General features: G+C 43.9%; 1 protein-coding gene across 1 annotated transcript in view; it reads right to left on the bottom strand.

Annotated features, from left to right (window-relative positions):
• Positions 1-554: 554 nt before the first annotated feature.
• hapln1b (hyaluronan and proteoglycan link protein 1b) overlaps positions 555-26,688 on the bottom strand; it is a 60,461-nt gene continuing 34,327 nt past the window's right edge. The window contains exons 3-4 of the mRNA XM_078215424.1: positions 17,268-17,570; positions 555-1,068 (exon numbers count right to left, since the gene is read on the bottom strand). Of these exons, the coding sequence (XP_078071550.1) occupies positions 782-1,068; positions 17,268-17,570 (590 nt within the window). The 3' untranslated portion in view covers positions 555-781. The remainder of the gene's footprint in view (positions 1,069-17,267; positions 17,571-26,688) is intronic.

The raw sequence follows: 26,688 nt of genomic DNA, 5'->3' as shown, positions 1-26,688 counted from the left end.
TAGCACCATTGTAGAAAGTGGTCCACTATCAAGTTTTTTTATTTTCTTGAAAACGATAATTGCTATTACGTTTCTGGGATAAAACTAGCAAATTCGTCAAGCTTGACGTATCACTAAATCTGACAAAACTAGAATGGCGAGGGACTTTTCTAAGTTGTTCAACATCTAATTGTTTTGCAAAGGCATGCATCATCAATGGCAGCCAAATCAGATATAAAAACTATTGGACAAATTGATAGCATGTTGCAGGAACTTAAAGTTAGCATCAGGTTTCTCCAAAGTTTTCTTGGAGAGTCAGAAACGCAGTAGGTTTCAGATAGTTTAAAAGATGAATTTGAATGTTTTTGTATGTTTGACAAAAAGATTGAAAGATTGCCTGAGAAATGCCCATTTCGTACTTAAATGGCCATACAACTTTTAGTCAGGTCAAGCTATGGCATGCCCCACCCATTCCTGAAATTTCTAACTATTAGACACTGTCAGAGCAATGTTTAGGGTAACTTTTGCTAACCAGTACTTTAAGAAGAAGCAAAATGGTGTTAACTCTCGGTATAGCTTCCTATAAAAATTATATTATTTTTAATATTTAATGATTGTATGATACATTACAACAAAGGAAAAAATGTTTTTGGCTTGTATGAAAATGGCATTGTACAGTAAGTAAAAATAGTTTTATCACAGTTTTGGTAACATGTTTCGAGTTCATATCATTGAAAGTACATCCTTCACATGTGCAGAATTAAAATAACACTTGTCTCCATCTAAGCTTTTAAATGAACTATCAGTTGCTTCTGAAGCAGTAGACACCATATAGCCGATGTTTCTTATCTGGGAAGCCTGCAAAGCGCACGGCTGCCTCGCTTTCACTGCACCGCTTTCGGGGTCTGCTGATGGGATAACGAACGCTGCCATCAGCGAGCCAGCCCGCGTCACAGCGGTCGTAGCCCAGCAAGTTCCAAGCTGCGTACATCTGGCCAACTTTGGCGATCGTCGATCCATCTTTAATACAGGCTTGTACAGCTTCTCCATACGTCAGCTTTCTGAAGTGGATCAGATAGTAGAAGCGTCCTAAGAAGAATTCAAAAATGGTAATCTGGTTAGAGGAATGCGCAACTTCAAGAGAGAGCTATTCTGCAGCTCTCCAAAACAAAATGCACATTTTTAACCCATTGGAAGTCATTTAATCAGCAAGCAGTGATTTTATTCAAATATTATAAAATGGCAATTTAGAAACTGTACAGAAAAATTATTTTCTATTATTTTCTCAGAATGAAATATTCTTGGTTTCCTTTCATACATTTTCTTCAGTCTTTGCAACATTAAATAAACTACTCCTGATCCTTACAGGGACTGGGCTGATCTACACACAGGAAATATATCCCGAGAACCACAAATGTTGATCAACAAAATCATAATTTCAAACAAATCGATCATTCCAGTTGGATCCAATTGTTATAACATTTCTCATATCCCTTCACTTTACAACTGGCTCCTGATATTGTCAAGTCCTGTTTGTTATTTGCTGACAGCTGAATCTTCAAGTCATTGAGGACATCACCTATCTGCTTGACCTGAAAAACAAAAGCTGGTGGGCGGGGCTGGAGGTGAGGGATGGGGCGTCCCTCATTATAAGAATTCAGTGCCATCTCCTTACTCCTTTTACTGACCCATCTCTCCCCTTCCCAGCAACCCCCATCCCACAATTCCACCCATCCCTCCTGTCATTACTCACCTGTGCCTAAGTCCATGGTGATCCTCGGCTTGGGTGGATGCAGTACCAACAGCAGATACCACTACCTAATGGCGCTGCTGAGCAATGGAGCCTCTGATTGCCCCGAAGCTCTCGGTGAGCAGGACTTCTGTCCTGGGGTCCTTGATCCCAGGGAAGGTCCACCACTGATTGGCACTCAAATTGGCTGGCCTTTCTGAAAACTGGTGATGCGGGGCTCTTGCCAGTTCTCCAGTCGGTGGGCTAGACTTCAGTTGCCTCCATTAAATACTGCCAATTTTGTCACTCTTTAAACTTTCAGGAATGCCATGGTGCAATTTCCCATGCAGAGCCCTGAACTACATACAGTATTAAAGGGCGGCATGGTGGCACAGTGGTTAGCACTGCTGCCTCACAGAGCCAGGGACCTGGGTCTGATTCCCGGCTGGGGTCACTGTCTGTGTGGAATTTGCATGTTCTCCCCATGTCTATGTGGATTTCCTCCAGGTGCTCCGGTTTCCTTCCACAATCTGAAAGACGTGCCAGAATGTGGCGACGAGGGGAATTTCACAGTAACTTCATTGCAGTGTTAATGTAAGCTTACTTGTGACTAATAAATAAAGTATTGCAAGTGTAGACTCACGTCAGGGACCTAAGCAAGGTTTGCAGGTAATGTTACAAGTCTGCAGTTCTGACAGAATGTATGCTAAAGTACATATGGTTTTCAAAATAATCAATTTGTGATGGGCCATGTATAAAATACATTTACACATTTTATGATCCAGTGTGCTGCTCATCTTGTCACTCAAGAAGAGTTCCTGCTGTGTGATGTTGATTCACCAGTGGCTCAAATCCACGGATGTCGAATGAGCAATAGTGATTATTCCATTTTAAAGCAAGGTAAGCAAAAACCAAGAGATCAGGGTGTTCCAAGATGGCACAATGAAAATTCAAAACCCAGTTGAATCTCTGTGGCAGACTCAGAAATTAAATGTATAAACCAAGCAGGCCTGTCGTATTAACCATGGTTAATAATTGACCAGGAACTGGCACATCACTGGAGCTTATAGAATTCAACTGGCCGCTCGAGCAGGAATTCTTCTCAGGCTATTCAAAGTCATTGGGTAGGGCAGCTCTCATGGAAGACGCACAGCTTTAGAATGTTCAATTTTAGGTGAATAAATTCCAATATGATTAATGTACATTCAACACTGCACCTATCTCAGAGAGCTGCTGCAGAACAGGGGTTGGGGGAGGTCCATTTATTTGCATGGGACTGAGGGACAGATGTACCACTAGGGTGTGTCAATATTTCCACATATTGAGGAACAATTTACTTATTCGTGAACCAGGGTTTTGGTTCCCTCTAGAAAATAACATTGATGCATCTCTATAGTCCCCTTTACAAAGTAGTGCCACTGAGAGGCAATATTTTATAACTTTGTTGCAGTGGGGGAGGGAGTGTGGGGGTGTGGTTCACCTGGATCTATGGCCAGAAATTTCCAGCCACCGCACCCCCCGTGTTTGTTCCTGTGGCGGAGGTGGTTCACCATTGGCCATTGGCGGGATCTTCCAGTCCCACTGAAGTCAATAGCAATGTTTAAAGCTCACACGCCCTGCTGCTGGGGAACCCGTGGTGAGGGTCAACTATGGCGTGACTGGAAGATCCTGCTTGCAGGAAGGGCTGGAAAATCCCACCCAATGAGAACTGCTACTGCGCTGACACCATAGATATGGAGAGCACCTAGCAATGTGAGGCTCTCCCTCTTTGTCTATTCCTCCTAGGGCTTTTTCTTCCTGAGGTGGATGTTCCATACTCTAAAATTGCTGCAGAATCCCTGACATAAGAAGTAGACAGTGCAATTTGATCCCTGACTAATTGCAAAAGTGTGTCAGAAAATCCATGGATTTCAGCTTCACTAATTTTGATCAAATTTTACACCCACCAATTAATGAGGCATATTTTCCGTTGTGCAATTTTGAGAAACCCAAGTTCATTAGTGGGAATGGCATAACACCAATCACAACACATGCTATAATTATGTTGCGTTCATACTTCTCAGGCAGCTAGCTGGTGATGAAAATGTGATTAATCTAGCCATCTGGAATGCACATTTGAAGCATTGAAATAGTTGGTTTTGGAGGGTCTGGTAGACAACATCCTGGAGACATTTGTTCACACACGCAAAGCTGAACTAATATAATTCAATGTTAAAAAGTCACCATCCTGCCTTCATATGTAAATGATTCAGCTATATAGAGATCTACATACTGTTAATTAATAATTATTTTGTCTTTCCTAAGAATACACATGGAAATGAATGAATATATATCAATGAGTGACCAAGAACTCTTGGGCTAGCAGACCTTAGGGGCCTTACCCCACCTAAACCTGCCACTGATTATTTTTAAACAACAATTATTACCAGATCTTGTTCATCCTTCTTCTTCCTTCCCTGCCCATGATCCGACTTTAATAAGGGCTTTAGAGATAGAAATTTGCATTGTGCACATTTTCCAAGATTGGCAATGGCATGTTCCAAATTGGATTCAAGTTTGATCTTACATTTCCATCACTGATTGATTACATTTGTTACAGAGCAAAATGGGCTATCATCACAAATTATAGTGAGGTGTACATTGATACTCAGGATCTGTTACATCACGACATTTGAAAGATTGCTGATGATTATTAACTGCTTGGAATCTTGCTAGACAGCATATTTCAAAATGTTCAGAATGATCTCGTTCCTGACATTACGTTTGCAATATTGTATCAAGGTTAATTAGGATTAAATATGCAAATCTTGTTCTTAATAAGTACATCTTAGCTTTCATTTATAATGTAGCTGAATTGCTGGATTCATATTCCCTTACAGTTGGATGAAAACATTAATACATTAATACTGCTTATAAAATACGGCAAACAAGTCATTATGAACAGATGGCTACTTTTGGCCACTTGGCGTTAGATGTTAACCGTGAAGCATATTAGAATCATAGAATCTCTACAGTGCAAAAGGGGGCCATTCAACCCATCGAGTCTGCACTGACAATAATCCCACCCAGGCCCTATCTCCGTAACCCCACGTATTTACCCTGTTGATCCTCCTGAAACTAAGGGACAATTTAGCACGGCCGATCAACATAACCTGCACATCTTTGGGAGTGTGGGATGAAATCGGAGCACCCGGAGGAAACCCACGCAGATATAGAGAGAATGCGCAAACTCCACACAGTCACTCGTGGCCAGAATTAGCACCGAGGAGAAATTTCTTAATGTAGAAATTTGCATGGGTAGATGGAATTCTGTGTCACAGGAATTGGTTGAGGCAAAGACTATTGCAAGTTTTAAGGGAAGAATGATTATATATTTGAAGGAAGGGATGATGACTATGGGACAGAAAAGAGAGAGGTTACTTTTGGATTGCTCCAGCAAAGGGCTGGCACCGGCACAACAGATAAAATTGACCCCTTTTGTGCTGTAAATGTGCTGCTTTATAGAACAAAACATTTCTTCCAATCTCATGTCTTTCTTTGAGAAACTACAATGGTCTAGAAAATCTGTGGGGATGTAATCCTGGCATTAATGCCAGATTGATGCCTGCCATGGAACTCTGCTGTTGGTCTTGCTCGTGTTTACGGGCTCAGAGGAAGGATCACACAGTTACGTATGGGCTTTTGGACATTGGGATTCATCCAGAAGGCCCCCAGTGAAGACTTTGGAACTGCCAATGGTGATCCGGCCTGACCACGCAGGGGTGCTGGACTCAACGGCAGGAGAACATTTTGCATGTCCCCAGCAGCGCCTTAGAAAGGCAACTGCTTAAATCCCAGCCCAAAAGTATCCAACCTCTCAACATTGGCCCCAACGTAGATTCCAAGGTAGCACTTGCTCAGTCATATGCACTGACTAAAACCAAATGTACCTGCATTGATTATGTGCTGCAAGCTTAATCAGAACTAGAGAACTAAGATTGGTGGCATAGTGGACAGTGAAGAAAGTTATCTCCAATTGCAATGGGATCTTGATCAATTGGGCCAGAGGGCTGACGAATGGCAGGTGGAGTTTAATTTAGACAAATGCGAGGTGATGCATTTTGGTAGATTGAACCAGGGCAGGACTTACTTGGTAGGGCGTTGGGGAGAGTTACAGAATAAAGAGATCGAGGGGTACATGTTCATAGCTCCTTGAAAGTGGAGTCACAGGTGGACAGAGTGGTGAAGAAGGCATTCGGCATGCTTGGTTTCATCGGTCAGAACATTGAATACAGGAGTTGGAACGTCTTGTTGAAGTTGTACAAGACTTTGGTAAGGCCACACTTGGAATACTGTGTGCAGTTCTGGTCACCCTATTATAGAAAGGATATTAATAAACTAGAAAGAGTGCAAAAAAGATTTACTAGGATGCTACCGGGACTTGATGGTTTGAGTTATACGGAGAGGCTGGATAGACTGGGACTTTTTTCTCTGGAGTGTAGGAGGCTGAGGTGTGACCTTATAGAGATCTATAAAATAATGAGGGGAACAGGTCAGCCAGATAGTCAATATCTTTTCCCAAAGGTAGGGGAGTCTAAAACTAAAGGGCAGAGGTTTAAGGTGAGAGGGGAGAGATACAAAAGTGTCCAGAGGGGCAATTTTTTCACACAGAGGGCGGTGAGTATCTTAGAATCTTAAAAACCCTACAGCACAGAGAGAGGCCATTCGGCCCATCGAGTCTGCACCGACCACAATCCCACCCAGGCCCTACCCCCATATCCCTACATATTTACCCACTAATCCATCTAACCTACGCATCTCAGGACACTAAGGGCAATTTTAGCATGGCCAATCAACCTAACCCGCACATCTTTGGACTGTGGGAGGAAACCGGAGCACCCGGAGGAAACCCACGCAGACACGAGGAGAATGTGCAAACTCCACACAGACAGTGACCCAAGCCGGGAATCGAACCCAGGTCCCTGGAGCTGTGATGCAGCAGTGCTAACCACTGTGCTACCATGCCGCCCCCTGCTACCGTGCCGCCAGATAGTATCTGGAACAAGCTGCCAGAGGTAGTAGTAGAGACGGGTACAATTTTGTGTTTTAAAAAGCATTTAGATAGTTACATGGATAAGATGGGTATAGAGGGATATGGGCCAAATGCGGGCAATTGGGATTAGCTTAGGGGTTTTTAAAAAAAGACGACATGAACAAGTTCGGTCGAAGGGCCTGTTTCCATGCTGTAAACCTCTAAGCTTAAGGAAACACAGCTTTTGGCCCTGCTCTAGCCTCCCTTACATTGGTGGTCTTATGGAGGATTGTCCCTCTTTGCAAAACTCTACCTTAAAGATGGGGCCAGGGATCTCCTGTATCCAGCTGGGTCTGTAGCTATCCTACGGACTTGAATGGCCACAGATTCCCTGGGCCAATAAAGTAAAAAATTAAGCAAACCAAACTAATAAGAGTAAAAACAGCAATAATTTAAACAGAATTGTTGCTGCCTTCCATCGATGACAAGAGATTACAAATACACAATGTGCTAATTCTGCTTCATGTTGATTATGGCAATGTAGTTTTCAATATTCAGTGATTGCCTCACTTAATCTGTTGCCAAACAAAGCAAACACAATTATATTGAATTGCTATGCCAAGATCTCAAAGGAAATAACTTTTGCCAAATTTGAATGACTTCCATTACCAATAGGAAAGTCTTCATTAAGTAAAAGCAAATGAAAGATTTTTCCACCCAACGATTCATGATTCCTCTGACGTCATATCGAGGATTTGCAGTTCCCTGGGGCTAACCACCTCCCCTTCACGACGGACGTCCAATCCCTCTACACCTCCATCCCCCATCAGGAGACTCTCCACTTCTTCTCTGAGCAGAGGTCTGAACAATCCCCATCCACCACCACTACTCTCCGCCAAGCTGAACTTCTTCTGCCACTCAACAAATTCTCCTTTAGCATTGTCTCACTTCCTGCAAATAAAAGGTGTGACTGAGGGTGCCCGTATGGGCACCAGTTATGCCAGTCTTTTTGTGGAGTATGTGAAACATTCTTTGTTCCAGTCCTATTCAGGCCCTCTCCCACAACTCTTTTTGGTACATTGATGACTGTATTCACGATGCTTCATGCTCTCATCTGGAACTGGAAATATCTATTGATATTGCTTGCAATTTCCATCCTTCTCTCACCTTCAAATGATCCATCTCCAACGCTTACCTTCTCATCCTTAACATCGCTGCCTCCATTTCTGGTGATCGATTGACCACCAATATTCATTACAATGACTCCCACAGCTATCTCAATACAGATCCTCACACCCCACTTCCTGTAAGGACGCCATCCCTTTTTCCCAGTTTCTCCACATTTGTCGCATCTGTTCTGATGATGCCGCCTTTGAAAACAGTGCCTCTAATATGTCTGCCTCTTTCCACAACCAAGGTTTCCACCCCCACCAACCCCCTCCTCAACTGGGCACTCAACTCGGCCAGGCCCACTTTCCATACTTGATAGAGTTGCTCATCTTCAGTTTTCACCTCACCAGGCTCTGCATCCAAAGGTTCATCCTCCACTATTTCTGCCAACTCCACCATAATGCCACCAAAAAACACATCTTCCCCAACCCCAACTGTCAACATTCCACAAGGATCGTTTCCTTCATGACACATTAGTCTGTTCTTTCATCACTCCCACCTCATCCCCTTCCCATGGCACCTTCCCTTACACCTGTCCCTTTACCTCCTTCTCAATGTTCAAGGCCGCAAACACTCAACACTCTTTAAAAAGGGTACCCCGATCTCCAAGGAGCTGGTCTTGCCGGTGTTTTTAGGTCCCCACTTCAAAATATATCCTCAGTGTGGGTGAATTGCAAACTGAATTGCACCAAGTCACCGATTTTTCGCCAGGGACAGCACTTCAAAATTCTTTGGGAGAATTCCGCCCATAATATACTTAGATTTCCAAAAAGCATTGATAAGGTACTGCACAAAAGGCTACTTAATAAGATATGAGTCCATGATGTTGGGGGTCGTATATTAGCATATGTAGATGATTGGCTAACTGATAGAAGATAGTTGGGATAAGAGGGCTATTTTCAGGATGGCAACCTGTAACTAGTGGAGTGCCACAGGAATCAGTGCAGGAGCCCCAATTATTTACAATATCTATTAAGAACTTGGACAGCAGAAGTGAATGTACTATTGCCAAGTTTGTGGATGACATAAAAATAGGTGGGAAGGCAAGTAGTGAGGATAACACACAGAGTCTACAGCGGGATATAGGCAGGTTAAGTGAGTGGACAAAATCTTGGCAGATGGAATATAAGGTAGGGAAATGTGAAGGTATGCACTTTGGTAGGAAGAAAAAAGGAGCTGAATATTATCTAAATGGAGAAAGACTGCAGAAAGCTGCAGCACAGAGGGATTTGGAGGTCCTCATGCATAAATCGCATGCAAATTCAACAGGTAATAGGGAAGGCAAATGGAATGTTGGCCTTTATTTCAAAGGGAATGGAGTATAAAAATAATGGAGTCTTGCTAAAATTGTACAAGGCATTAATTAGCCCGCACCTGGATTACTGTGAACAGTTTTGGTCCCCTTATCTAAGGAAAGATATGCTGGCATTGGAGGCAGTCCAGAGAAGGTTCACAAGGTTGATCCTGGGTATGGAAGGGTTTTCTAATAAGGAGAGTCTGAATTGGTTGGGCCTGAACTCAGTGGAATTTAGAAGAATGAGAGGCATTCTTATTGAGACATTTCGATTCTCAGGAGGGGCTCAACAGGGTAGATGTTGAGAAGTTGTCCATCCTTGTGGGAAAGTCTAGGTAAGAAGTTTAACAACACCAGGTTAAAGTCCAACAGGTTTATTTGGTAGCAAAAGCCACACAAGCTTTCGGGGCTTGCAGCTCCGAAAGCTTGTGTGGCTTTTGCTACCAAATAAACCTGTTGGACTTTAACCTGGTGTTGTTAAACTTCTTACTGTGTTTACCCCAGTCCAACGCCGGCATCTCCACATCAGGAAAGTCTAGGACCAGAGGGTGTAATCTCAGAGTAAGGGGTCGCCCATTTAAGACAGCACTGAGGGGGAATTTCTTCTCTCAGAGGCTGTGCCATTAAGTATGTTCAAAGCTGGGATTGAATCAAGGGTAATGGGGCTAAAGTGGGAAAGTGGTGGGGGTGGGCGGGGGGGGGGGGGGGGTGGTGTATTGGCGCTGTGCCCGTTGCCTACCTGCACTCACTGTGTCGGGGGGCACCCCGCTCACCTCTGGGCCAAATGAGTCCCTTAATTGGCCAATAAAGATTGCAGAATTTCCTCTCAGGACAACATTACTGAACCAGATGGATTTTTACAACAATCCAGTGGTTTAATATTTTATTCCGCATTTATTGATTAATTGAATTTAAATTCCCCCAGCTGTCTGAATGGGATTTGAACCCATGTTGCCAGAGAATAGACCAGGCCTCTGGATTTTTTTTGTTCTTTCTTGAACTGGTGCAGTCCATGTGGTGTAGGTACACCCACAGTGCTGTTAGGAAGGAATTCCAGGATTTTGACCAAGCGACAGTGAAGGAATGGTGATAAAGTTCCAAGTCAGGATTGTGTGTGACTTGGAGGGAAACCTCCAGATGGTAGTGTTCCCATGTATCTGCTCCCCTTTAGGGTGGTAGAGATCATAGGTTTGGGAGGTGTTGTTGAAGGAACCTTGGTGAGTTGCTGTGTTGTAGATGGTACAGAATGCTACCACTGTGTTGGTGGCGGAGGGAGTGAATATTTGTGGGTGGGGTGCCAATCAAGTGGGCTGCTTTGCCCTGGATAGTGTGAAACCTTCAGAATTGTTTAACTCCAGTCACCCAACAAATGGACAGCATTCCAACACAATTCTGACTTGTGCCATGTAGATGGTGGACAGGCTATGGGAATGAGAAGGTGAGTTATTCATCGCAGAATTTCCGGTCTCTGATCTGCTCTTGTAACCTCAGTATTTACATTGTTGGTCCATTTCAGTTTCTGGTCAATGGTAATGATGGTGGGGGATTCAGCGATGCTAATGCAATGGAATGTCAAAGGGAGGTGGTTAGATTCTCTCTTGCTGGAGATAGTCATTTTTTGGCACTTGTGTGGTGCAAATGCTGCTTGTCACTTATCAGCCCAAGCCTGAATATTGCGCACATCTTGTTGCATATGGACATGGACTGCTTCATTATTTGAGGAGTCTCAAATGGTGCTGAACATTGTGCCATCATCAGCGGACATCCGCATTTCTGACCTTATGATGGAGGGAAGCTCATTGATGAAACAGCTGATGATACTTGAGTCTAGGACATTATCCTGAGAACATCTGAGCAGTGATGTCCTGGGACTGAGATGATTGATCTCCAGCAACCTCCTTTGTGCTCGGTGTGAGCCCAACCAGCAGAGAGTTTTCCCTCTGGTTCCTTTTGACTTCAATTTTGTTTGGGCTCCTTGATGCCACACTTGGTCAATTGCTTCCTAGATGTCAGTGGCAGTCAGTCTCACTTGACCTCTTGAGTTCAGTTCATTTGTTCATGTTTGGACCTATGCCGTATTCAGGTCGGGAACTGAATGACCCTGGCAGAACCCAAACTGAGCATCAGTGAGCAGGTTATTGCTGAGTAAGTGTTGCTTGATAGCACTGCTGATAAGCCCTTCCATCACTCTGATAATTGAGAGTAGACTGACAGGGCAGTAATTGGCAAGATTGGATTTGTCCAGCATTTTATGGGCAGGACATACCTGGCCAATTTTCCACACTGCCAGGTAGGTGCCAGTGTTGTAGCTGTAGTGGAACAGCTTGGCTAGAGGCATGGCTAGTTCTGGAGCACAGCCTAATACTGTTGCCAGAATGTTGTCAGGGCCCATAGCCTTTGCAGTATCCAGTACCTTCAGCTATTTCTTGATATCACATGGAATGAATCGAATTGGCAGAAGACCACCATCTGCAATGCTGGGGATCTCAGGAGGAAGCCGAGATGGATCACCCACTTAGCACTTCTGTAGGTTATTGCAAATGCTTCCGCCTTTTTGTTTGCACCGATATGCTGGGCTCCCCTATCATTGAGAATGGGGATATCTGTGGAGTCTCCTCCTCCAGTTAATATTTAATTGTCCACTACAATTCATGACTGGATGAGGCAGGACTGCAAGTAGTCCTGTATTGTATCTTCACCAGGTTGATACCTTATTTTTAGGTGTGCCTTGTGCTGGTCCTAGCATGCCGTGTCCCACACTGTTTACTATACTAGGGTTGATCTCCCGGCTTGATAGTAGTGGTAGAGTGGGGGACATGACAGGCCATGCGGTTAAAGATTGTGGTTGAATTCAATTCTGCTGCTGCTGATGGGCCACAGTGCCTCATTAAGCCCAGTTTTGAGTTGCTAGATCTGTTTGAAGTCTATCCCATTTAGAACGTAATGGTAGTCTAGTGACATTACCACTATGCTGCTATTCCCTCAATGTCCAACACAAAAAATGGATCAGTCACACCAACATTGACTAAGAAACCCTAGTCATGAAGGACATAGTTGGGTTTGTATTAGGTGGTGAGCAAGCCAGTAAAATGAAATAAGCTACTTGATGCCATCTTCATTAACCTGTCACCCACAGCAGACAGGCCTTACAATGAGTAATGAGTGATGTGAATACACAGGGTTACCAGCATGCTAAACTTCAAAAGCCACCAGGTACAGAAAAAGCTGAGTCGTTGCAAAATCAATGCATTAGAACCCATCTGAGCCCACCTGATTGGTGGTGAACAACTAAGTGAGTAACAGGACAATAAGGCCTCATGAACATCCCACCTTCATGTTGGAAGCCAAGCAGATGACTACAAAGGATGAGCGTTTTGGAATTATCTTCAGCCAGGACGCCAACAATGCTGTGAACCCTGATAGCATTCAGAGGGGATCTCATAGAAACTTATAAAATTCTAACAGAATTAGACAGGGGGGGTTCACAAAGAATATTCCCAATGATTTGATTTGATTTATTATTGTCACATATATTAGTATACAGTGAAAAGTATTGTTTCTTCTGCACTATACAAAGCATACCATTCATAGAGAAGGAAAGGAAAGAGTGCAGAATGTAGTGTTACAGTCATAGCTAGGGTGTAGAGAAAGATCAACTTAGTGTGAGGTAGGTCCATTCAAAAGTCTGACAGCAGCAGGGAAGAAGCTGTACTTGAGTCGGTTGGTAGATGACCTCAGACTTTTATATCTTTTTCCCAATGGAAGAAGGTGGAAGAGAGGAGTAGTCCAGAACTAAAGGTCATAGTTTGAGGATAAGGGAAAAACCTTTTTGGACTGAGGTGAGGAGAAATTTCTTCACCCAGAGAGTGGTGAATGTGCGGAATTCACTGCCACAGAAAATAGCTGAGGCTAAAACATTGTCTGATTTCAAGAAGAAATTGGATATAGCTCTTGGAGCTGAAGGGATTGAGGGATATGGAGGGGTGGGGAGGGGAGGCAGGATCAGGATATTGAATTTTATGATCAGTCTTGATCAATTAAATGTTGGAGCAGGCTTGAAGGGCTGAGTGGCCTACTCCTGCTTCCTAGTTTCTATATTTCTATGTTTCTATTCCGGCAGTCCTGCTGAAGACTTGTCCACCAAAGCTAGCCACCCCCAAGCTGTTCCAGTTCAGCTAGGACATCACTGCAAGTAGTGATGTGGGAGAATACACTATATGATGTTCCACCATCATTATAAGCTTATTTAATTTGCAGTTACCTGCATGATAGCAGTACCCATCCAAATTCAACTCAGCGATATGATACTGAAAGATCTGATAATTACACAATTGGGCTTGGCGGAATGGATTCCTGGCCCATTTTCCACCTAGCTCCACTAAAATAATGTCTGAATATTGGGGTGGCATTTGCAAGGAAATCTTGCGTAATGGTGATCTTTGTTTCTAAAGTTGACCGATAGGCTTGTCCAATCCTTTTCATTATATGTCGTTGATAGTGTGTGTGAAAGGCATTGAAGTGTCCCATTAGCCATGATCACACTGCATAGTGAGGCAAGCTCGACTGGCTGAATGGCCTATTCCTGTTTCTATGTTCCTAAGATGATACACATTTTTTCAAAGCGACCCACTGGGTTTATTTTTTTTTGGCATCTTAGTAACTTGTAGGCATCTTAAGTCGCTGACAGTAACCAAACTGAGGGGAACTATTTGTGGGTCCCTGACAAGAGGATTCCCTTGCTCTTATATTAACATTAAAATCCAAACTAATAATGGGTTTAGGGACCTGAATTTACCCTGAATTTAACTACATACTCATCCTTAATCCAAACAATTTCAGTTAATTTCACTGTGTCATTTTCTACTGCGGTAAAAGCAAATTTAAGACAAAAAAGAATCTACGGAATTACAAGGTGGCAATTCAATTGCATGTTTCTGGTGACATTACAATTTTAGAGAAGGGAATATTGGCTTCACTCACAGCTTCAATTGCTGCCTTCAAAAATTGCAACCAGTTATTTGCTGCTCTTTACATAAAACTGCTTTAAAAAAAGAGGAATCTATCCAGGCTCAATTTTCTTTGCATTTTACATGAGCCACATAGAATATGGTAGGCTGTAGGTGAAAGAATAATTAAATTGTGTTCATATGGCAACACACGATTGGTGCTAAAGTAAACCCTATCAGTTTGGCAACTAATTATGTCGAATAAACATAACTTACAAAAAGGAGAAGAAATAACTAACTGGTTCTGTTGCATTCAGATATCTCGCAACCTACATGCACCACCCAGTCCTCTCACATGGTGGGGTGAATTATGAGGCCCTGGAAATGGACCAGAAGTGCATGGGCGACCAGAATGATACTAAATCCCAGTTATGCAATCTCTGGAGAGGTAAATAAACAGAGAAAACAAGGTGTGGGAAAATTTACAAATAAAATTTCTTGATGATTTCTACACAGACCTGTGAAAATGATTATTTAGCAGCCTTTTGTGTGGTACCTTATCAGACACTTTTTGGAAATCCAGGTAATTACAGGCCGGTGAGCCTTACATCAGTCGTAGGGAAATTATTGGAGAGAATTTTTCAAAACAGGATTTATTCCCACTTGGAAATAAGTGGACGTATTAGTGAGAGGCAACGTGGTTTTGTGAAGGGGAGGTCGTGTCTCACGAATTTGATCGAATTTTTCAAAGTAGTGACGAAGATGATTGATGAGGGTAGGGCAGTGGATGTTGTTGACATGGACTTCAGTAAGGCCTTTGACAAGGTCCCTCATGGCAGACTGGTGGAGAAGGTGAAGTCGCATGGGATCAGAGGTGAGCTGGCAAGGTGGATACAAAACTGGCTCGGTCAAAGAAGACAGAGGGTAGCAGTGGAAGGGTGCGTTTCTGAATGGTGAGCTGTGACAAGTGGCGTTCCTCAGGGATCAGTGCTGGGACCTTTGCTGTTTGTAATATATATAAATAATTTGGAGGAAAATGTAACTGGTTTGATTAGTAAGTTTGCGGACGACAAAAAAGGTTGGTGGATTTGCGGATGGCGATGAGGACCATCAGAGGATACAGCAGGATATAGATCAGTTGGAGACTTGGGCGGAGAGATGGCAGATGCAGTTTAATCCGGACAAATGTAAGCTAATGCATTTTGGAAGGTCTAATACAGATAGGAAATATACAGTAAATGGCAGAACCCTTAAGAGCATTGATAGGCAAAGGGATCTGGGTGTACAGGTACACAGGTCACTGAAAGTGGCAATGCAGGTGGAGAAGGTAGCCAAGAAGGCATACGGCATGCTTGCCTTCATTGGCCGGGGCATTGAGTTTAAAAATTGGCAAGTTATGTTGCAGCTTTATAGAACCTTGGTTAGACCGCACTTGGAATATAGTGTTCAATTCTGGTTACCACACTACCAGAAGGATGTGGAGGCTTTGGAGAGGGTACAGAAAAGATTTACCAGGATGTTGCCTGGTATGGAGGGCATTAGCTATGAGGAGAGGTTGGAGAAACTTGGTTTGTTCTCACTGGAACGACGGAGGTTGAGGGGCGACATGATAGAAGTCTACAAGATTATGAGAGGCATGGACAGAGTGGATAGTCAGAAGCTTTTTCCCAGGTGGAAGAGTCAATTTCTAGGGGGCACAGGCTTAAGGTGCGAGGGGCAAGGTTTAAAAGAGATGTACGAGGCAGATCTTTTACACAGAGTAGTGGGTGCCTGGAACCCGTTACCGGGGGAGGTAGTGGAAGCAGATACGGTAGTGAGTTTTAAGGGACGGCTTGACAAATACATGAATAGGATGGGAATAGAGGGATATGGAGCCCGGAAGGGTAGGGGGTTTTGGTTAAGTCGGACAGCATGGTCGGTGCAGGCTTGGAGGGCCGAAGGGCCTGTTCCTGTGCTGTAATTTACTTTGTTCTTATATTACATCTACTGGTTCCCCTTTATCTATTATGCTCGTTACAACATCAAAGAATTATAATAAAATTGTCAGGCATGATTTCCCCATGGAGCCATGCTAACTCTGCTTGATTATATTATGTATTTCTAAATCTGCTATTACATCCTTTAAAATGAACTCTTGACATTTTCCCAATGACAGATGTCAAGTGAATTGGCCTATTGTTATCTGCTTTTTGTCTCCCTTTCTTTTTGAATAAGGGTGTTAAATTGGCAGTTTTCCAATCCCCTAGGACTATTTCGGGATTTTTGGAAGATTACTACCAGTGCATCCATTATCTCTGCAGCTACTTCCTTTAAAATCCTATGATGCAACCCATTAGGTCTAAAGGACATATCATATCAGCCCTTTGGCCCCATTAGTTTCCTTCGGACTTTTTCTCTCGTGATAGTTATTGGATTTATTTCCTCTCCTGCTTTTGCCCCACAGCAAATGGTGAAATTTGAATTCAATCAGAAGAGAAAATCTGAAATTAAAAGTCTGATGATGACCATGAAATCATAGTCTATTGTCGTAAAAACCCATCTGGTTCACTAATGTCTTTTAGAGAAGGAAATTTGCCACCCTTACCTGGTGGTAAGGTGGTTGACTCTTAAATGCTCTCTTAAATGGTAGAGCAAGCCACTCAGCTCAAATGCAATTAGGGGCAAGCAATAGATGTTGGTCTAGCCAGTGACACTCACATCCCATGAATGAATAGAATAAAGAAGTAGGAGAACTTGCAGTGATGTACAGCTGGCAACCACATTGGAACTGCTGGGCGCTACTGATTACGTGAAGGCACCTCAAGATGCAGGCACCCTCTGAATCGCTATAAACCTGTCTGGTCATTATTGTGGAAGGGGCAAGCACTTTGCTGGATGGCCTGCAACCACTGCTGTGAACCTCAGATACATGTGAGCTCTGTAGGGAGAGGCAAAGTAAGCAATCTTTTCTCAGGTCAATGCCATTGCTACACCAGAGGGAGTAGAAGACTTTCCTTTTCAGTGGAGAATTACAATGAATCTGTTCAGTACTTTCATCTAGTGGTTTAACTAAGACTGAACCATACTACTGATCCATGTTTGTTAGCACATCAAAAATTCTATATCATTAAGGCAGAGCAGAACATTTGAATTTCATACCTTTGTGGTTGGATGTAAAGCAGAACACATCATATTTGTCCTTCATCTGATCTCTTAATCCATAACTTCTGATACCAGGAACTGTATTTCTTCCTCCACATGGTTCTCTGGGTTTGGTGATAGGATACTGCACCGACCCATCGCTCAGCCAGCCTGCGTTACACCAGTCCATTCCTGCTCTCCAAGCATCATAAAGCTGCTCAAATGAAGCAACAATTGCATCCTGATCTTTACAAGCCTTCTGAGCCTCAATAAAATTCAGGTTGTAGCGACCAAGGCGTGGAAAGTATGGGAACACGACCCCTGGAATCAAATAAGGAGCACAAGAACAGAGAAGTGAATATATCTGCATTGTTATGAATTAATACTCTACATAACACATTAATTTATGAAGTTTTAAAGTTTATTTATTAGCGTCACAAGTAGGCTTACATTAACACTGCAATGAAGTTACTGTGAAAATCCCCTAGTCGCCACACTCCAGCGTCCGTTCGGGTACACTGAAGAAGAATTTAGCATGGCCAATGCACCTAACCAGCACGTCTTTTGGACTGTGGGAGGAAACCGGAGTACCCAGAGGAAACCCACGCAGACACAGGGAGAATGTGCAGACTCCGCACAGACAGTGACCCAAGCCAGAAATCGAAACTGGGTCCCTGGTGCTGTGAGGCGGCAGTGCTAACCATTGTGCCACCGTGCTGCTAATGCCATCAGCTAGAGATATAGAACGTTTTGAAAAGAACACTTCTGCTAATCAAAGGACAATAGCCTACAGCAGCTGCTATGTTGCACTTGTGAAGGACAAAAGCTATTTGTGGAGACACAGAATCTATGAAACTCTCAGAGACAGTAGCAGGGGGAAGGGAGGTGGCGGGGGGCGGGGGGGGGGGGGGGGGGTGGAATTTGCTGACCTCCCTGCGGCGTATTTCTCACGACAGGTCCTGCCTTTGTCAATGGCATTTCCCATTGACTGCACCCCATGCTGCCAGGAAACCCCTGGCGGGGGTGCACTGTCGACATGACCAGAAGATCCCACCAGCGTGAACAGCCAGACAATTTTGGCCAGTTGCTAAGCAACCCCAGGTTCAAACCAGAGAGTGGTCGCATGACCCAATGCGTAGATGAAATATACTGAATTTGAACTAACAGTTGGAGAGACTACCACAGGAATAGAAGGAGCAACGGCCTTAACCCCCATACTGTTCTCCCAAAACCTCTTTCTGCAAAGCTCAGCTGTTTGCGGTTTGAAAACCCACTAGAAGATGTCATTACTGCAAACCAAGAATTCCAAGTTAACACCACTGTCTCCAGGAGAAAAGAGAATCAACCAACCATGGAGCCACTGCTCCAGAGAGAAACCCCAAGTACCAGCAGCTACTGTGGAAAAGGACTATTCAACTGTAATTAAGCATCCCTAAAGTCCATGAATAGGGTTTTCTGACTGTAATATTTTAATTGGCCAAGTTCTAAGATCTGATATTCTGTAAAATTTAATCATATGTGTGCATGTTGCAGTAGATATAGAATCATAGAACCATACAGTGCAGAAGGAGGCCATTCAGCCCATCGAGTCTGCACCGACCACAATCCTACCCAGGCCCTATCCCCATAACCCCCTGCATTTACCCTAGCTAGTCCCCCTGACACTGAGGGGCAATTTAGCATGACCAATCCACCTAACCCACACACCTTTGGACCGTGGGAGGAAACCAGAGCACGCAGAGGAAAACCCATGCAGATACGGGGAGAATGTGCAAACTCCACACAGACAGTGACCCAAGCCGGGATTCGAACCCGGGACTCTGACGCTGTGAGTCAGCAGTCCTAACCATTGTGTCACTGTCCCGTATATATTTGTACATTTTAAACCTTTTTGTTAAATATATCTGCATCTTTACCAATTTACTCATTAATTTAAGGAACCTGGCTGGCCTATTTCTTACACTGAGCTACACCCAGTGAAGTACAAATATTGAATTGACAGTATCACCTTTTTAAATTCAAACTAGGTTATAATCAACTCAGGAGTGGGACAAAGAGAGGAGGGAGTTCACCCCTTCTAACTTTGTTCTAACAGTATGAAGTGTTATATGTACATGATTGTTGCAAGCAGCACAAACACAAAGGTACACAGGCTGTCAGACGTATTTATAATTAGATACTTGCATTCAAATATGTGCTCATTTAGCATTCCTCACAATGCCTTGTTAGGACCTGGGGGAGGAGTGTTCTGATTCTGTGAAATTTCAATTATTCATTAATAACATCTGCAGACTGCAGTTGACATTTTTTCTCCAGCTTTTCTCCGTAATGCCACAATCTGACTGCGCCGCTCACACAATTTGCACATTTCCTCCGCAAAATCCCGTGTATAGATCTTAATTTTCAGAGCAGCTTGTCAAAACACTGTGGCAAAATTGGTGAAGGACCAATGAGAGGATTGCATGTGTTTTTGTTCACTGGACTCATTACTATAAATTTATTCATACATACATATGCATGCCTGCAACCTTTCCGCATAAATCAAGTCAAATCGAATCAAGTATTATAACATCTGTCAGCTTTCAAGGTGGAAAGCAAATTTAAATTATTTATAATTGACTGAATTGTGTGACTTTCCGCACTGCCTTTTTGCATGTTATTTTCTGCCCCCCTGCCCCAATCCAACCCCTCTCCCCATCTCATTAACTCCTCGGAAGCAATCATCGTCCCAGTTTGAAATTTCAGTCATAGCTATTTCCAGCCCAATACAACTCTTGAGCTCGCTTCCAATGGGTGGGTTCGACCTGTGCCTGACCATTCGGAGGCAGTGGGTCTGCACATAATTAAGCTGTGCCATCAAGTTTATTTTCATTCACCAAGGCAGGTGAAATCTTGAAATTTCCTTTCGGAAAAATTAAAACGCGTGGGAGATATTCAACAGGTCAGGCAGCATCCGGGGAATGAAACAAAGTTCAGGTTGAGACCAGTTTTCATCAAAACTGAAAGTGAGATTCTTTTATCCACTCTCAACAGTTTGCATTAGAGAAATATAGGACAGTGCCGAGATATGTAGGACAACTTCTGGATCAATTTAAATTTAAAAAGTAACTCTCAGTTTATTTTGACAGCATGGAGGATGAACTAGAAGTACGACTGGCGCACTTTGGTAAGCTTCACAGTCCCTGTTTATACAAGTCTGTGCCAGTCACATAATCAGGAATACGCCAGTGGTAAGATTCTGTAGCTTTTGTTGAACGGTTAGATATAAAACGTTCAGTTTCTATTTAAAATCTAGCAGGAAGATATAGAGATCAGCTTAAAGGTCTCTGATTCCCTAAGGTTTTGTTGTTCTTCTCTTACCCTGGATATTTAATGTTATTCTGCCCCTCTCAAGGGATATGGATGTCATAATGTGGGTTCTTCATGCTGTGATGGCGGTGGCTCATTGACGAGATCTTGAGGCTTGTGTGTTTGAACGTGAACACCTTTATTGGTAGGCTTTAGCTATTTACAGTTCCAAGTATGGTGTTGCTTCCAGCAGGCAGGCTAGCTGCTTCCAGAGTCTTCTTCTAGACTGTTCTCTGACCACCTGACTACATACATCACACCGTGGGAGGTGCTACTCTCCAGTCCCACATTAACCCTTATAACACGTTATAATGTGTGCAGGCACATATCATCAGAATGGGGAGCTGGCAGGGGTGTAGGGTTGAGGTAGAAGATCTGCAGTGATTGTACTGAATGGTGCAGCAGGCTCAGGGGGCTGAATGGTCTACTCCTCGACCTATTTCTTATGTTCCTGCCCTAATTCCTTGACCTTCTACTGCTCCTGCCCTTGTGCCCCAATTCTCTGATGCCTTACTTCCCACCTATTTTGGATCCCTGACCTTGCACTTCTTCTTTTCCTGCCCCACATTCTCTGGCGTAGTATTATTTTTCTCCAGCTGAGTTCCTCGGTGTGCTACCACCGCTCTCCTGTCATGGTGCCCAGTGCTCTGCTGGGCTTCTCCAAGCTGACTCTCCAATAATGCGTGTCCCTCTTCTTCTTAAGCACAAAAATTATACTGAAACTAAGGCACTTCACAGAAAGCATGTTGCAAGCACATGTTTTCTATTCAGGTAAAACCTCAAATCAGTTGCCTTTTTCCCTTCTGAAGTTTCATTGAAGAACTGTGAAGGTATCAACAGAAGTATTGAAAATAAAATGAATCTGGTTGCTGTATTTTCAGGTGTAATTAGGTATTCATTCTTTGAAGGGTAGGATCCTTAATTGGAAGTGATTGAAATCTTGTATATTAATTGTGGCAAATCATGTGCCAATGAATATTAATCAGAATTGCAGTGAAAAACATAATTTAAACAAAATGTGGGGCATGATCTAAAACACTGCATTTCACTTTATGGGTCAGGCCATGCGTGGTACACTGCAGCGCCTATTTGCAGATCCCACTACTGATTGATGTGGGAGTTTGACCTGCTGCCTCACTGGTTCATCCCACTTTATCCAATGTAGCAAACTTACACCATTCCCGATTGGGGAAAAGAGCATGAAAAAGGTAACTGCTGTATAAATTGTACATTTCTAGCTCCAGTCTGAAACAGGATAAATAGAACAAACAAATACAAATGAACGGAGGCATTTTATAAAAGTGAGTACAGGTCGACAGTACACGAGCATCAACCTTAAAGACACTGGCTGGGACTTCCTGCTCCTGTTTTCGTTGGGCAGCTTCAGCGACTGGAGCGAGGAAGCTCACAAGAACTCACAAGTCGCATTTCATGCGGACGTAAACCCGTAAAGGTGAATGTCCCTTCCACCCCGTCAGTGACAAGGTTCAATTTCAGGAACATCATTTAAATGCATTAACATCTAATTAGGCCTCTATGCCTGAATCATCCCTACCCCATTGGGCAGTGCCTGGCCAATGCCAAGAGCAGTGCCAGGGCAGTACTTGTGGCAATGCCAGGAGGCAGTGCCCAGACTGTGCCAAGGGGGAGTGCCGGGTGCAGAACCGTGGGGTTTTAGGTGAACTGCTTTGTGCCGTGGTGGCCTTTAAAAATGGCGACCCGATTTCCGAGGGACTAAGTTGCTAGTGGGGAAGGTGAATCAGGGGCCCGTGTTACATGGTGGGACCCATCCCTTTATGTTTTTACTGTAAGTGTGGGATTGTATGATGGAGAAAGCTGCCACTGCTGTCAGCAGCATCAACATCAGCTTCCCTCTCGACACTGGCCTTTGCTGATTCCTGAGAAAGTTATGCCCATTATCAATATTCTGGGGTTACCACTGAGCAGAAACTGAACTGGGCTAGTCATGGAAATACTGTGACGACAAGAGCAGCTCAGAAGCTGGGAATTCTGGGATGAATATTGAGTGACTCCCCAAAGCCTGTCCACTATCTACAAGGGTCAGGAGTGTGATGGAATACACTCCACCTGCCTGAATGAGTGCGGTTCCAACAACACTCAAGAAGCTCAATGCTGTCCAGGACAAAGCCACCTACTTGATTGGCACCCCATCCACCTTCTTAAACATTCACGCCATCCGCCTTCAGCACAGCTGTGGGTACCACCTACAAGATGCACTGCAGCAAATCACCAAGGCTTCTTTGACAGCATCTTCCAAAATCATGACCTCCACCAGCTCAAAGGACAAGGGCTGCAGGTGCAGGGGAATACCACCACCTGCAAGTTCCCTTCCAAGCCACACTTAGGAACATAGGAACAGGAGTAGACCATTCAGCCCATTGAGCCTGTTCCGCCATTCAACAAGATCATTGCTGATCAGGCCTTACTACATGTACCTGCCTCCGGCCCATATCCCTTAATACCTTTGCTTAACAAAAATTTATCAATCTCAGATTTACAGATAGCAACTGATCTCACATCAACTGCTGTTTGCGGCAGAGGGCCCTATTTTACCATTTTGATTCTAAGTGCTGGGCGGACTTGAAACTGGGAGTGTTTCAGATCTGACTTTTAGACCCGTTCTCAGGCGCCCCCATACGCACTCTGCCTGAAAAAATATCAGCGATTCCGAACCGCGCTGCACAAGCCTGTGGGTGGGGCTTAACATGCCCGAAATCCTGCAGCTCCGATTGGCTCCTCCAACTGTGCATGCGCAGAAAAAAATGATAGAATGCTGCTCCCCTGCCACATCGCTCCCGGGCCAGATAATACCTCCCCTCGGCTTCCACAGACATTGTCCCATCCCCACAACATTACTGACTACCCTTATCTCCCCACCCCCACACCACCCAGACTGATTGTGGGCCCCTCCTACCCCTTCCCCTCCACCAATCTCAGGCAGAGTGGTAGCGAGCCCCCTTTCTCTCCCACTGATCTCAGGCAGAGTGGCAGCGGACCCCTTCTTCCCCCACACTCTTCACAGGTAGAGTGGCAGTGGAGCCCCCTTTCCCCCCCACCAACCCCAAGCAGAGTGGCAGCAGACCCCTTCACATCCCCCCCCCACTGATCACAGGCAGAGAGGCAGCGGACGCCCTCATCCCCACCCCCCCCCCCCCCCCCTTCCCCCCCACCAACCTCAAGTAGAGAGCCGTCAGACACTAGGCACCTACCTCCTCATTAACTGGAGCATCCGAATCGGACTTTTATGGAGCATGCCTGTTTCACCCAATTCTGGATGCGCGAACGCAATGGTAAAGGGGGATGTGCCGGTAAAGTTGGTGGTGCAGCTCATTATGTCAATTTAAATGCATGCAAATGCATTTAAATCGATGTCGCACCCGTTTCGTGTGCGGTACCAATCGCGGCCATTTTTGGGCCTTGGTAAAGGGGGAACCGGCGCGGAGGTGGGCGCGGATCGCGCTACTTGCCTCACGCCCGACTTTACCAAGTTTTCGCACCCGAAAACATGTGCAACGCGATGGTAAAATCGGGCCCAAATCTCTAATACCCTTTGTGTGTAGATGTGCTTCCGAACATCACTCCTGAACGGTCTGGCCCTAATTTTTATATTCTACCCCCTCGTTCTAGAATCTCCAACCAGTGGAAATAGTTTATCTTTATTTATCCTCTCCTTCCCTGTTTGTATCTTGAACTGACTTGGAAATATATCACCGTTCTTTCATTGTCGTTGGGTCAAAATCCTGGAACTCTCTTCCTAACAGCACTGTTGGTGTACCTACATCACATGAGCTGCAACAATTTAAGAAGGCGGCAGTGAAAAGGGCAATTAGGGATGGGCATTAAATGCTGGCCTAGCCAGCGAGGCCCACATCCCGTGAAGAAAAAATTAAGACAGAACGCCTAAATTTTCATCTAGAAATAAAGAGAGTTGCCAACATTGGGAAAAGGTCAAGAGTACAATTTATTACCAAAAGAAATGGGATAATTGAAAGCATGTTTCAACACACGAAGGAACAGTGTTTATTTTTTAGAGTGAGATGAATCAAAATAGGTCACATTTTGACTGTGTTTCAATGCAAATAGTTGAGATTTGACAGGTAACGGATTGCCATACTGCTTCTGCAGAGGTTTCACACATTACTGTTACAGACAGATTTACATTTTATCAAACCTATCCTGCGCTTTTCCTGGGAACAATTAATTATGGTCGAAGTAGAAAAATAGACTATGCAATTTGTTTCGAATATAATTTCTGCTAGTTATGAAATTTGCCTCAGTAGTACAAACATACACAGCTATGGTATTGTACTAATTAATCTTTTGTAAATTCTATTTTTATCTTCAGTGCTAAAATGGGACATCGCTGCACCATAAGGGCGACTCCTTGTATGGATCTCTCCAATATCTCATCTCAAGCTATTAATGCTGCCTTAGTTTATAATCTGCTCAATTATCTTACATGAAATAGATCACTTAAACATAGATACTTTTAAATAAGCACCCGTCTGGTTATTCCTTCTATAATCAGAAGGTGGAATCTATTTTGTAGCTGTCTTCTTCCTATATTTTCCAGAGTGGTTTGCATACTTTAAAGCACATCAGAATTAATATCCTACCATAAAATTGGTGGGATGGTTATAATCTTCTATTTTAAGGAAGGTGGATCTAAATAATTTAATTGAGTTCCTCTCCTTAGTGAAAATTAAATCTCAATGAAAATTATGCCAAATGTCAGAGTTACGATTTTCTAAAATACCTATATTCTTTAGGAAGGAAGACCTTCTTATAATTCAGGACACCAAGTGATCATTTCTAGACTGTACAGCAGAGTCCAGAATTTTGAGAACTTCATGGTACTTTAACAGCAAGACACGGTAGCATAGTGGTTAGCACTGCTGCCTCACAGCACCAAGGACCCGGGTTTAATTCTGGCCTCGGGTCACTGCCTGTGTGGAGTTTGCACACTCTCCCGTGTCTGCGTGGGTTTCCTCTGGGTGCTCCTGTTTCCTCCCACAGTCCAAAGATGTGCTGGTTAGGTTGATTGGCCATGCTAAATTAACACTAGTGTCAGGGGGCTTAGCAGGGTAAATATGAGGGGTTACGGGAATAGGGCCTGGGTGGTCGATGCAGACTCGATGGACTGAATGGCCTCCTTCTGGACTGTAGAGATTCTGTGAAACCTCACGAGGCAAGAGAGATAAATACACCAAAAGGTCCAAATAAAGATAAATGCAGGTAGACTAGGTAATGGCCAAAATATCTGTGATATTTGAAGGAGGGAGAGACAAACAAAAGAGAAAAGAAAAATAGGCGGATTAAAGGAATTGAAGAGTCTGACAAAATTAAAGAGCTTTCTCAGCGAGGTTTAGTTTGGGTTGCACCAGGGAACCTTGGCTGCAGCCTTGGTCCAAATCTGAACAAAAAAGCCAAATTCCAGAGGTGAGTTGAGATCGGCTGCCCTTGATATCAAGGCTGCATTTGACTAAATGTGGCAACAAGCAGCCTTACTAAAATTGAATTCAATGGGAACTGCGGAGGGGGAACCTCTGAGGTCTGGGTTCAAATCCAGTCCAAGTGATTCAGCCTTGTCTGCTTGCTGTGTGAAATATGTTTGGTCAGTCTTCTGCTGAAGTGCTTGTTGTAATCTGAGGCGAGTTTGACCGAATGTGTGGTATTTTTGAGACCAGTGAATGAAGCTGGCAGCGATTGACCAGCCTCGCATGGCAAACACACTGTGCATTAGCAGAAGTGCTGCTGAGTTTGGAGGAGGACATGTTTGCAGGACATAGGAATTAGGAGTGAGAGTAGGCATTTCAGTCCCTCGAGCCCGCTCTGCCATTCCATTTGATCATGGCTGATCTCCATCTCATCCTAACTGCACTTCCCTGCCTTTTCCCCACAGCCCTTTATCCGACTTTTGATTAAATATTTATCCATCTCTTTCCTGAATCAATTGATTGATTCTACATCCACTGCACTCTGGGGCAGTGACTTCCATAGATTCACAACTCCCTGTGAGAAGTAGCTTTTCCTTATCTCTGTCTTGAACCTCCTCCCTCTTACTCAATCA

Source organism: Mustelus asterias, chromosome 6 (assembly GCF_964213995.1).
Source record: "Mustelus asterias chromosome 6, sMusAst1.hap1.1, whole genome shotgun sequence".
Lineage (NCBI taxonomy): Eukaryota > Metazoa > Chordata > Chondrichthyes > Carcharhiniformes > Triakidae > Mustelus > Mustelus asterias.
The sequence above is the reverse complement of the archived record's forward strand: the minus strand, read 5'-3'. Positions and strand labels throughout refer to the sequence as shown.